This window comes from Mobula birostris, chromosome 6 (assembly GCF_030028105.1).
Source record: "Mobula birostris isolate sMobBir1 chromosome 6, sMobBir1.hap1, whole genome shotgun sequence".
NCBI classification, from domain to species: Eukaryota; Metazoa; Chordata; class Chondrichthyes; order Myliobatiformes; family Myliobatidae; genus Mobula; species Mobula birostris.
Window position 1 is genome coordinate 132,662,657 of NC_092375.1, and position 13,058 is coordinate 132,675,714.

Here is a 13,058-nt window from a genome sequence, read left to right on the forward strand (position 1 = left end):
TTCCAAAGTTAGACTCCAAACAGCCAGCAGGAAAACCTTCTTCCCTATCATCATTAACTAGTCATATCAGATGCTAGGACAACTTAGGTGATGAGCAATGACCATTTGTTCTGAAAATTGGTGCTCCCCTGCCAGTTTTGCACACTAACAAACATTTTGGGAGAGAGTTTCATATCATATAACACACTGTAACAAGATAGTCATAATTAAGAGTATTGAATGAAAGGAAAAGCTGACCTCTCGAATTTCTTTGATTTTGGAGCCTCCTTTTCCAATCAGAGAGCCACACTGGCTAGCAGGTACAACGAGTCGCAGGGTCACAGGTGGTTTACTGGTTGCTGTGCTATTGCTCATTGAATTATCAATGTCCTGAAATTAGAAGCAAATTCTAATGAACAAAAACTGTCATGAACTATATATTTTTTTTAAATTTTCAACACGTGTTAGATACTGGCTATTGGTAGTTTGCTGCCTCCATGAACCATAACATAGTACATTGAAAGTATTCCTGGAGGATAGTTTTCTGGAGGAATTTGATAACAATGCGCTTTGTTCGCAGGTTAGAATGGAGAGATCTTGCAGGAATTGGAAGCACTCTGCTATTTTTCATCATTCCAGACAATATAGTTTGCACATTTAGCGGTTACTGTAGCACAGAGTCATAGAGAAGTACAGCACAGAAAAAGGCCCTTCTAGCCATCTAGTCCATGCTGAACTATTTAAATGCCTACTCCCATCAACCTGCACTAGGACCACAGCCCTCCATACCCCCACTATCAATGTGCCTATCTAAACGTCTCTTAAACATTGAAATCGTGGTATGCACCACTTGTGCTGGCTCATTCCACATTCTCATGACCATCTGAGTGAAGAACTTTCCCCTCATGTTCCCCTTAAACTTTTCACATTTCACACTTAACCCATGGTCTCTGGTTGTAGTCCCACCCAAGCTCAGAGGAAAAAGTTTACTTGCATTTACACTATCTATACCCTTCATAATTTTGTATATTTCTATCAAATCTTGTGTTGGGCACGTGGCCAAGTGGACAAGGCGTTCATCTAGTGATCTCGAGGTCTCTAGTTCGAGTCTCAGCTGTGGCAGCGTGTTTGTACCCTTGAGCAAGGCACTTAATCACACATTGCTCTAGTCTGTGCGAGGAGTAGCGCCCCACAGACTTCCAATCTGCGCCTTGTAAGGCATGAAAATGCCCGACGCAGGCCTCTCACGGTCTGAATCGACGTTCCCCCCTCCCTCCCCTATCAAATCTCTCCTCAAATTTTCTATATTTCAAAGAATACAATCCTAACTTATTCAATCTTTCCTTCTAACTCAGGACTTGCAGACCTGGCAACATCCTTACAAATTTTCTCTGTACTCTTTCAACCTGGTTTACACCTTTCCTATAGGTAGGTGACCAAAACTACACACATTACTACAAATTAGGCCTCACTAACATCTTAAACAACTTCAACATAACATCCCATCTCTTGTACAAAGGCTGATGTGTCAAAAGCTTTCTTTATGACTCTACGTACCTGTAATGCCACTTTCAATGAATTATGGGCCTATATTCCCAGGTCCTTTTGCTCCAAAACTCTCAATGTCCTACCATTCACTGTGTAAGAACTACCCTGGTTGGTCCTATTGAAGCGCAAAACTAAATTCCATCTGCCATCTTTCCAGCTGATGCCGATCCCTCTACAAGCCATGATAGTTTTTTTAAGTAAGTGTACACAGTGAAATCAAGGTTCATTGGTGACAGAGCTGTTAAAATGTCTGTCAAGTGAGCAATTCTGCCTTTGATGACATGCTGTGCTCAGTTTTCTAGGAAGGCAGGGATTACTCCATCACATTTGTGTCTTGTAGATGGCACAATGGTTTAATGGTTTGCGGGAAGCCAGAGGGCAAGTCACACTGTAGAATACTCAGTGATTGCAGTACTCACTTTCCTCTGCAACAATTATGCTTTCTCAGTAAACATCCCCAATTCTGAACACATGGTGGCTGGAAACAGTTGGATTTGGTTGGCCATAGGTCACCATCCTTAAGAAATCTTGAGGCAAGAGTGGATCAGAATCAATCCAACTCCACTTCAGAAACTTGAGCTCAAAAGTCTCAATTAACACTTTCAAGTTGGTATTGAGAGTGAGTTGCACTGTTGAGAATGTCTTTTTTGGAAGAGCTGCTCATGTAATCTCCCAGGTAGATGTCAAAGATCTCCTAATACTATTTTGATTGGGCACTGGGCAGTTTTCTGGAATGTCCTGGCAAATATTTATCACTCGATATTATGTTTCCTTTATTTGGTCTTTGGGCACTGTGGTTGCATCTTGGTTAGTGCGACATTATTACAGCTTGGGGGCGGGGGGTGGGGGAGGTCTGGGCCTGACATCCCGCTTACCCAGGGTAAGTGTACTCGCAATACATCGCCACTCCTTTCCTGGTGTCGTGATCGCCGCGTGGTCACTGTCTGGTTTGCTAGGCAGGAGGCCACTGCAAATGGCCTCTTCTACATTACTGCGTCTGTAGCAACACCTTCTCGTCGGTGCCCCCCCGGTTTCCACCGAGCTTGCTATGTCATGGCACGACCGAGTGTTTGGAGGTATAACTGGATGGGTAGGCTGGGCTCATTAGCCTTGGTTGGCAGCCAGCCTAAGAGAAGGACAACTCTGAAACCAAACCCGGGCAGATGGGGCTCGTTAGCCTTGTCAGCCCATCCACCTAGGAGAAGGACACTCCGACGTAAATCCTACAACCCAAGGACCTCGCTGTTATCGTCCCAGCTTGATGAACCCCGGGTGTAAAGGGTGGGGCCAGTACCATGCACACTGTACTCCACCAAAAATACCATTGCGCAGGCTGAAGGACACGCCACGTCTACGACCATCCTCCCCGACCATTCATCAAGTCCTGCAGCGACAGGAAAGGGGCAAAAACGACAGGTGGAAGATGACACTGGAAGCTGCAGTTCCGATCCCACGCAGGCAGTTCGGGTGTATGGGTCATCTGATGTTGATCTCGGAGACGACTATATCATTCAGCAGCACTCTGAACGACCAAGCAGCCTTCTCTAGGCACAGCACATGGACAGGGGCCTAGAAAAGGTGGCCTAACCAAAGCTCGTTTCCATTTCCCCCCGTTGGCTAGTCACGGTGAACGGGCATCCTCAAATGCAGTCGAACAACAACAAGGAAAAGATACACACCTGCCGCACAAGAAGGGCAAGGACTAAAGCTCGCATGCTGGAACATCAGAACCATGCTCAATACAACAGACAGTGGTTGCCCAGAACGACGATCCGCTCGAGTTGCACATGAACTTTCAAGACTGAATGTTGACATTACTGCTCTCAGTGAAGTCCGCTTTCCAGAGGAAGGGAATCTTCAAGAACGTACACTCTCTACTGGTCAGGCAAGCCAGAGACTGAGAGACGCCTTTCTGGCGTTGGCTTTATGGTCAGGAACTCCATTGCCTCCAAACTTGAAAAGTAGCCAACGGGTTACTCCGACTGCATCATCTCCATGCCCCTCCTACTTCGAACCAAGAAGCATGCCACTCTTCAGCATGTACGTCCCCACTCTTCAAGCGGATCCTACAGAAAAGGACAAGTTTTACACTGATCTGCGCAACCTCGTACAGAATGCCCCTGCAGACGACAAGGTCTTCATCCTTGGCAACTTCAATGCCAGAGTAGGCCAAGATTCAGAAGCCTGGAAAGGAGTACTTGGCAAACATGATGTTGGAAACTGCAACGACAACGGGCGCCTTCTGTAGAGTTTTGTGCAAAGCAGCAACCCACCATCACTAACACCATTTTCCAGCAGAAAGACAATCTGAAGACAACCTGGGTGCATCCTCGGTCCAAGCATTGGCACCTCAGACTACATCTTGGTGCGCCAGAGAGACCTTCGGGACATCTTACTCACCCGAGTGATGCCCAGCGCAGAGTGTCATACGGATCATCGTCTTATCCACTGCAAACTCAGTCTCCATTTCAAACCCAAGCCAAAGAGAGAAGGCGCTCCAAGGCAGAAGTTACAGGTTGGCAACCTCCAGTCAGCTGAACTGAAAGCTGACTTGCAGACGAATCTTCAGACGAGGCTTCAGGATCCCAGTTTCCCTACAGACTCCTCTCCAGAAGTGCTTTGGGAACACCTAAAAACCACCATCCTGCAAACCTCTGAAGTCGTCCTAGGGTTTTCCACAAAGAAGAACAAGGACTGGTTTGATGAAAACAACCAGGAGATCCAAGAATTGCTGGTGAAGAAGAGATCCGCCCACCAGGCGCACCTTGCTCAGCCATATTGTCCTGATAAGAAAGCAGCCTTCCGCCTTGTATGCAGCAACCTCCAGCACAAGTTTCGAGAGATTCAGAACGTATGGTGGACCAACCTCACAAAGAGAACTCAGCCTCGCGCAGACACCGGTGACTACAGAGGGTTCTATGAAGCCCTGAGAGCGGTGTACAGCCCTTCACACCAGGTCCAGAGTCCCTCACGCAGTGCAGACGGTCAGGCGCTCTTCACAGACAAGGCGTCCATCCTGAACCGGTGGTTGGAACATTTCCAGACTCTCTTCAGCGCCAACCGCTTGGTCCAAGACTCAGCAATTCATCGCATCCCACAACAGCCAGAGAAAACAGAACTGGATAAGATTCCAACCCTAGAAGAGACAGTCAAGGCCATAGAGCAGCTGAAAAGTGGCAAGGCAGAGGGAATTGATGGAATCCCACCTGAGATTTGGAAGCATGGGGGTCCAACATTACACACCAAACTCCACGAGTTCTTTGTCTGCTGCTGGGAACAAGGTAAACTACCATAGGACCTCCGTGACGCCCTGTATAAGAACAAGGGGGAAAAGTCTGACTGCTCCATCTACCGGGGGATAACTCCTCTCTCTATCACAGGAAAAATCCTCGCAAGAGTACTCCTGAACAGATTGATGCCCATCATTGCAGAAGAACACCTCCCAGAGAGCCAGTGTGGCTTCAGAGCCAACAGGAGCACCACCGACATGGTATTTGTTCTCAGGCAGCTCCAAGAGAAATGTAGGGAACAGAACAAGGGATTGCACGTGATGTTTGTCAACCTTACCAAAGCGTTCGACACCGTGAGCAGGGAAGGACTGTGGCAAATCATGGAACGACTGAGATACCCCGCCAAAGTTCCTCAGCATGGTCATCCAGCTATATGAAGATCAGAGTGGCCAGGTCAGACACAACAGTGACCTCTCAGAACCATTCCCAATAGGTAACGGAGTAAAGCAAGGCTGCGTTCTTGCGGCGACTCTCTTCACCATCTTCTTCAGCATGATGTTCGAAAGGGCCACAGAAGACATTGATGATGAGGACGGTGTTTACATCTGATACCGCACCGATGGCAGCTTGTTCAACCTGAGGCGATTACAGTCCCACAACAAGACATTGGAGCAACTCATCCGAGAGCTACTCTTCGCCGACAATGCTGCCCTTGTTGCCCTGCAGCGTACAACATCCTGCTTCGCAGAGGCTGCCGAGCTCTTCGGACTGGAAGTCAACTTGAAGAAGACAGAAGTTCTCTATCAGCCCACACCTCAGGAAGATTACCACCCTCCCCTCATCACCATCGGTGAGGTAGAGCTGAAGACAGTCCACCAGTTCAGCTACCTGCGGTGCACCATCTCGTCAGATGCCAAGATCGACAACAGACTGGCAAAAGCAAACAGCGCATTTGGCAGGCTGTACAAAAGAGTCTGGAACAACAAGTATTTGAAGAAAGGCACAAAGATCAGCGTGTACAGAGCCGTTGTACTGACCACTCTCCTGTATGGCTCCGAGTCATGGGTCACCTACCGTCACCACCTACGACTCCTTGAGCGTTTCCACCAGCGCTGCCTCCGCACCATCCTCAACATCCACTGGAGTGACTTCGTCATCAACATCGAAGTCCTCGAACAGGCGGAGGTCACCAGCACTGAGGCCATGCTGTTGAAGACGCAGCTGCGTTGGGCAGGGCACATCTCCAAGATGGAGGATCATTGCCTGCCCAAGATTGTGCTGTGTAGTGAACTCTCCACTGGCCATCGTGACAGAGGGGCACTGAGGAAGAGGTACAAGGACTCTCTGAAGAAATCCCTTGGTGCCTGTCACATTGACCATCGCCAGTGGTCTAATCTAGCCTCCGAATTTCCCTTGCAGCCGCTGTGGCCAGACCTGCCTGTCTCGTATTGGCCTCGTCAGCCACCAGTGAGCCTGCAGCAGACGTGGGCGGTCCCCTTCCTAAATCTTCATTCGCGAAGCCAAGCCATAATTACAGCTTGGGGCGTCGGAGTTCAGATGTTATCTATAAGGAGCTCGTTATGTCCTCCCCGTGAGTTTTCTCCACATGCTCTGGTTTCCTCCCGAAAACATACCATGTTAGTAGGTTAATTGGTTATTGGAAATTGTCCTATGAAGAGGCTAGGTTGAAATCCTGAGTTGCTAAGCAGCATGGCTCAAAGGGCTGGATGGGCCAATTCTACGCTTATATCTCTAAAATAAAAATAAAACAATAATTGCCTCATTGCTCTTTGCTGAAGCCTAACCTTGTACAAACAGGCACTTGCAGCAGTTACACAGAACACACTTCACAAATATTTAAGTAGTCCAGAACACTTTGATGAAGGTTTAAGGTATCTGTTACAGGTAGCACTGCCCGAATCAAAGTAATCCACCAAGAATTATATTTAAATACCATGTTCAGATATTGAAATGCAGATATTAGAAAACTGACCAAGTGTCTTTAAACTTAAAATATTATCTTTGTTGCTCTTTTCACAAATATTCCAAATATTTCCTGACCTGCTGGCTTTTTAAAGATACTTTAGTCAATTACATTACCATAAGTCTAATCACTTCAGGCCAGATTTCTGCCCAATGACATTAGGGCACAGTTTCACAATGGTTTCATGGGCAACATCACTGATATATGATTTATCATTAATTTAATTTAAAATCCATAGCTTCCACATTCCTTTCTTAGATCATTAGCACCACAATGCTATCATTTCTTTATGGTAGAGCAACAGAGATAGATTATAATCTTTAACACCTCTTACTTTGTGCTGCCTACTTTCTACAACCTTGACTTTTAGAAAGGGAGAACTATACCAGTTTGAATCCCCAATAAGGTACAGACTGCTGTTTAAATTAAAGCAGAACAAGACAAACATGGAAAAAACACAAATATTATCTCATCAATGTTTCCTCATCTAACTAACACTATTAAAATACCATGGAGAGAGAAACAAATTTCTTACCTCCTCAAACTTAAAGGCAATCATTGCAAATGCCTTGAATATTGCATCAGTTGGGCCTGTGATGGTGACAATTCTCTCAGGACAATTTCCTTCAGAGATATTAATGCGTGCACCACTCTGAAAAAGTGCAAGTATGACCATGTTACTGGAGGAAATCCACTCAGTACATTCATCTGAATTCAAGCATAACGTAAGGAATCAGTCAATGACAATTCACCTACCTCTTCACGCATCTTTTTCACAGTTTCACCTTTCTGAAAGAAAATGGAAACAAACAAGGCAAGTACTGCACCATTGCAAATTTTACACATGTAGATCAGACTTGAAGTACTGCATATGATGGACATGATGGCACTGGGTGTGGAGAAAAATGCAATCAAATTGACACACAATAAGCTACTCTGGGTCAGAAAATTTAAATGATTTTGTACAGATTCTTGCTGAGAGAAATAGTGCATGTTTTCTGTGAACTTAACAGGGCAGATCATTGGTCACCTGCACTCTGAATAGTACAGTTTCTTCCAGAATATTCCAGAGCACATCGAGAAGCTGGTTCTTAGTATAATAGTGAGACTTGGGGCAGGAGTTCAACCATTGTACATGATCAGCTTCTGTTACAAAGTGCCACATGAACCAGGGAGGCCCCACTCACAAATTCACTAGCTCTCCTAACCTGCATTTATTCCGAATGTGTTCAAATGATTAGGGCCCATCAGTAAATAAAAATATAAATGTTCCAGAGCACCTGAGGTTGAGGTTTGCAAAGGGAGCTGGAAAAGGCATGTAGTAAGGGTAACGGCATAATTGTAATGCAGGATTTCAATACTCAAGGGGATTGGGAAAATCAGGTTGGTGTCAGATTGCAAGAGGGGGAAATTTGTTGAATACCTACAAGATGGCTTTTCAGAGCAGCTTGTGCTTGAACCTACTCAGGGAAAGGTCATCTTAGATAGGTGTTGTGTAATAACCCTGATCTTATTAGGGAGCTTAATGTAAAGGAACCTTTAGGCAGTGATCATAATATGATTGAATTCATACTGCAATTTGAGAGGCAGAAGCACAAGTCAGATGTACCAGTATCTCAAAGGAATAAAGGGAATAATAGAGGCATGAGTGAGGAGCTTGCCCAGGATACTGGTGGGGATGATGGTAGAGCAGAAATAACTAAAGTTTCTGGAAGTAGTTCACAAGGCACAGGATAGATATGTCCCATAGAGGAGGAAGATCTCAAATGGCAGAAGTAGGCAACCGCGGCTGACAAGGGAAATTAAGAACTTCATAAAAGCCAAGGAAAGGTCATATAAGGTAGCAAAATTGAGTGGGAAGTTGGACGATCAGGAAGCTTTTAAAATCCAACAAAAGGCAACTAAAAAAGCTATATAAGAAGGGAAAAGATGAAATATGAGGGAGACTAGCCAATAATATAAAGCAGGATACTAAAAGTATTTTTTCAGTTATATAAATAGTAAAAGGGAGGTGAGAGTTAATAATGGACCACTGAAAAATGATGGTGGTGAGGTAATAATGGGGGACAAAGAAATGGCAGATGAACTTAATGGATACTTTACATGTCCGGGAGCAGGAGTGAGTGCCATTGCTATCACAAAGGAAAAGGGGCTAGGCAAACTCAAAGGTCTTAAGGTGGATAAGTCACCTGGACCAGATGGACTACATCCAAGAGTCCTGAGAGAGATTGATGAAGAGATAACGGATCTTGCAAGAATAACTTGATTCTGGCATGGTCGTGGAGGAATGGAAGATTGCAAATGTCACTCTTTAAGAAGGGTGGAAGGCTTCAAGAGCTGGAAGATCTGTGGAAGTCCACAATTCACTGTTGGGATTCCATAAACGAATCAGAGTGGCATAGTCAATGACAGTAATTCAGCGTCTCTGGGAATCCCACAGAAAAGTTTCGAATACAATTATTTCTTGAGCCAGATCTAAAAGGAAAATCTTACGAAGGCCACTTCAAAAGAAAACTTAAGATTTCACAAATAACATGAAGATTTTTATTTATTATAAAACTATTAGACCTTAACTTTACTAGACCAACTTTAAGTATGCCATTAAGCATCAAGGAGGTTCACTATGCTTAGGATATGAAGACTTAAGTTAGCTATGAATGATCAACATGCACATATAAAATATGAATGCAAACCTTTCCAATGATGCTTCCAACTTCCTGAAAGAATCAAAGAGAAATATTTATCAATGCTTGTACGGTATTTGTTATAACTCGCAAATTCCTCTCTAGCATATGCCCTAGCTCATTCACTTGCAAATTTTATGGCATATCCTAATAGTCCTTAATTTGCTTTACATAAATACATTCACCACTGCATTATGATAAAGCACCAACCAATTAATTACATGCTATCAATCGATTACAAAGGATTATTTTTTTTTTAACAGATGTCCTCAAGTTGATTTTGGTCACATGTTGGAAAATACAAAAGCTAATTGATTTTGTAACTATGTCTCTACAGTGCTGTAATGTATAGCATAACTAAAGCACAGAGATAATAAAAGTGCAGGGGAAACTAGCTGTGGCTTGTAGGAATGAATGCATAGCAACTTTTGAATGTAATAATATTATGGGAACTTGTTCATAAGGTGATGTCCATAAATCAGGCATTCTTAACCTGGGGTCAGCCTGTGTATACAATTGGCAACGAAGGAAATAATACTTTGATAGACGCTCAGTCACACAAAGTAATTGTTTGGCAGGCTTTGGAAAGTACCAAATCTCTCAAAAGTTATTTACAGTCACAAGAAAACATACTAAATTTCCCCAAGAGAACAAAGTGAAAAGGATGCATGCAGGCAGTCTGCTGCACAGCAACAGGAAGAGTTAGATAGAGAAGAAGTGACACAGAAGGAAACAGCACCACAAAGTGAATACAAAAGGATTCAACTAGGAATCAGTTATTTTTGTTATGCAGTTAACCCAACAGGAGCAGTGGAAGAAGAAATATTTTGCTTCTTGTATGAATGGAGCTTAAATAATTCTGTAAAGTCCTAAAATAGGGCGTTACGTTAAATAATCATCTTTTAATATGTAATAATGAATTATTGTAAGCAACGCAGATGATTCCATTTAACTAGTTGAAGAGGAAAACAGTGATGCAACGTGGCAGTTCTTCCTCATTTAGAAATTTCAGAAATATCAGACAGGAAGGAATAAGTGTCCTAACCCCATTTGATCTAAGAGTTACAAGCAAAAGAAAATCTGACATCCCCAGCAGATGGCTTCAAAGTTCCTCACTCTGAAGCAGAATTACTACTGCTTCATTAATATTGTTTAGAACTGAACGCAGCAATATTAAAAAGGAAAATATCAAATTGCCTCACTGATGACTGAGCAACTTTTAAAAATAAATGTCAATGCATTTGGGCAAACTCAAAAATAAAACCAGCCTTGGCCGGTTATCACAGCAGTAAAAGATAAATAAAATTCAGCCCTTATTCTTCAAATGTATAACATCAATTCTTGCAATTACGCATGCAGCTGCTGCAAGCAGAGCTGTGCCAATCCAATATTAGCAAGAGAAGATACAAATAAAAAAGTCAGCTGGGGCAGGTTGAATACCAATATCTCTCTCGACCCTCAAATGTCAAATCATACAATCATCCTCTGAACAGTTTAAGTCAAAAACAATACTTCATTTAATGAAAGGAAATGAGTTTATGATGAGCAGGATCTGAATTTTAAATGCTCCATAACCTGTACAGCTGGTGAACTGTATTTGAAAACCATTTTAGTATATTGTTGCTCAGGAAAGTACAGCTAGAGCTAATCGATCACTGCAATTATCTGTCAGCAAGATAAAGTGCAAGTTAGAATATAAAGTACCTATAATCTAGCAAGTGTTATAAGTTCTTATTTAATTACTGAGACTACTTACCCATTATGAAATTTATAGTCAGTCAGAGACATCCAGCACCAAAACAGACCCTTCAACCCACTGGTTTGTGCCAAAGTATACTTCATACTTTTTGTTCTTCCCACATCCCCATCAGGAAACCAACAAATAAAGGGAAAGTGAGCAAACTCCACACAGAAAGCAGGTGGTCAGGATTGACCCCAGGTCAACACGTGTCGCAAATACTTCACCTTCTCAGTGATGAAAAACAATACATTCTGTGTTATCGTGTCCAATACCATCTAAATCAGGGGTTATTAACCACAGGTCTGTGGATAGATTCGTGAACTTGGATGGGGGGAAAAATGCATCTTTATTTTCACTGACCTCTAACTGAAATTTAGCATTTCCTTCAATTATGAATATAGGTAACAAACCACAGTGTGTTACCTTAGGTACGGCTAATAGTATCTAAGGTAATACACTGTGGTTTGTTGCCTATATTCATAATTGAAGGAAATGCTAAATATCAGTTAGAGGTCAGTGCATTAGCAGTACCTACGACTTTGTCACCAATAGAAATCACAGATATTTTCATATCACGTAACAGTTAATACAAATATCTCAAATATCGTTTATGGCACGGCACGTTCATCACTACTTCAAAATTACTGCAGTTATTAGACCTGCCACTGGATTGAACGGATCGCAGCCTTCCTGTCTGCAGATACTCATGCGATGCAGCTGGCCAACTACCAGGCAACTTTGCACCTAGAAGTCACTCAGCCATCAAAATAATTATTTAATGTGTTAATAAAGCACATAAAATACTATATCACAATTTATTTTTAATATTTTGATAACACGATTACAAAAGAAGTCAATTATATTGAAATACAATGTATTTTTATTTTACGAATTTAAATACATTATTCTGTGAAGGGGATCATAGGCTTCACCGGACTGCCAAAGGCACAAGAAAAGGTTAAGAATCCCTGATCTAAACCAAGCTTTACCATCACTGGAGATCAATCACTAGCAATTACTGGGTACTTCAAATGCCATTTCTTACTGTACCCAAATCGCACAACTACCTTTCCATGCATGAGCAGTCGGATGGTAAGGGTAACATTCAGTCCGCCTTCAGTCATCTTTGGGTCCATTGTGGTAGTAGTATTGGTGTTTCTGGATTCTTTGGGAACAGTGTAATCAAGTGGAGATGCACCTGCAGGAGACAAAGAAAATGGCATTATAACATTTGAATTCATAATATAGTTTAGTTATGAGTGTCCTCCAGTAAAAAGAGTGCTGAAGATTTCAACTTGAATATCCTAAAGGGCAAATTAGCTTTATTTTTATATTATTATATAATCAGAATCAGTCCTAGGCTAAACAGGCAAGTGGAATTACGAATTAAAGACAGCAGCACCTCCATTTCCTTAGAAGTTTGTGGAGATTAAATGCGCAATTCAAATTATGGCAAATCTCAAACTGACTTCACTGTTTTCAAAAAGCTGTATCTCCTCATCCTGCTTGGATAATAGGTAGTCTGGATTAAGTATCATAATACTAATACTAGTTGAATAAGTGCTCTATAATTTTTTGACAGGAATTTGTAATCATTTTAATAGTCATCTCTGTACCAGGGATATGCCAACTCAGCAGTCAGAGATGTGTTATTTTGATTATCTCAAATATCATTTATGGCACAGCATGTTTATCACTACTTCAAAATTACTGCAATTATTAGACCCACCACTAGATTGGTCAGGTCACTCATCTGAGTGCTACTGGTACCATGTAACCCAATACTACCTGTCGCATGGTTGGGTGATCGGCAACTAAACCGGCTCCCCCACCAAGCTTGCCTGGTGGTGAGGGTGGCTAGGCACCGTCCAGCAAACGTGCTGTGAAGCGTG

At 42.8% G+C, this 13,058-nt stretch overlaps 1 protein-coding gene across 14 annotated transcripts in view; it reads right to left on the reverse strand.

Moving 5' to 3' along the window:
* LOC140199375 (poly(rC)-binding protein 3) overlaps positions 1-13,058 on the reverse strand; it is a 95,936-nt gene that overhangs the window by 36,823 nt on the left and 46,055 nt on the right. For all 14 annotated transcript variants that reach the window (XM_072261348.1, XM_072261349.1, XM_072261350.1 and 11 more), the window contains exons 2-6: positions 12,234-12,364; positions 9,435-9,458; positions 7,498-7,530; positions 7,277-7,393; positions 238-369 (exon numbers count right to left, since the gene is read on the reverse strand). In XM_072261348.1, the coding sequence (XP_072117449.1) occupies positions 238-369; positions 7,277-7,393; positions 7,498-7,530; positions 9,435-9,458; positions 12,234-12,302 (375 nt within the window). In that variant the 5' untranslated portion in view covers positions 12,303-12,364. The remainder of the gene's footprint in view (positions 1-237; positions 370-7,276; positions 7,394-7,497; positions 7,531-9,434; positions 9,459-12,233; positions 12,365-13,058) is intronic.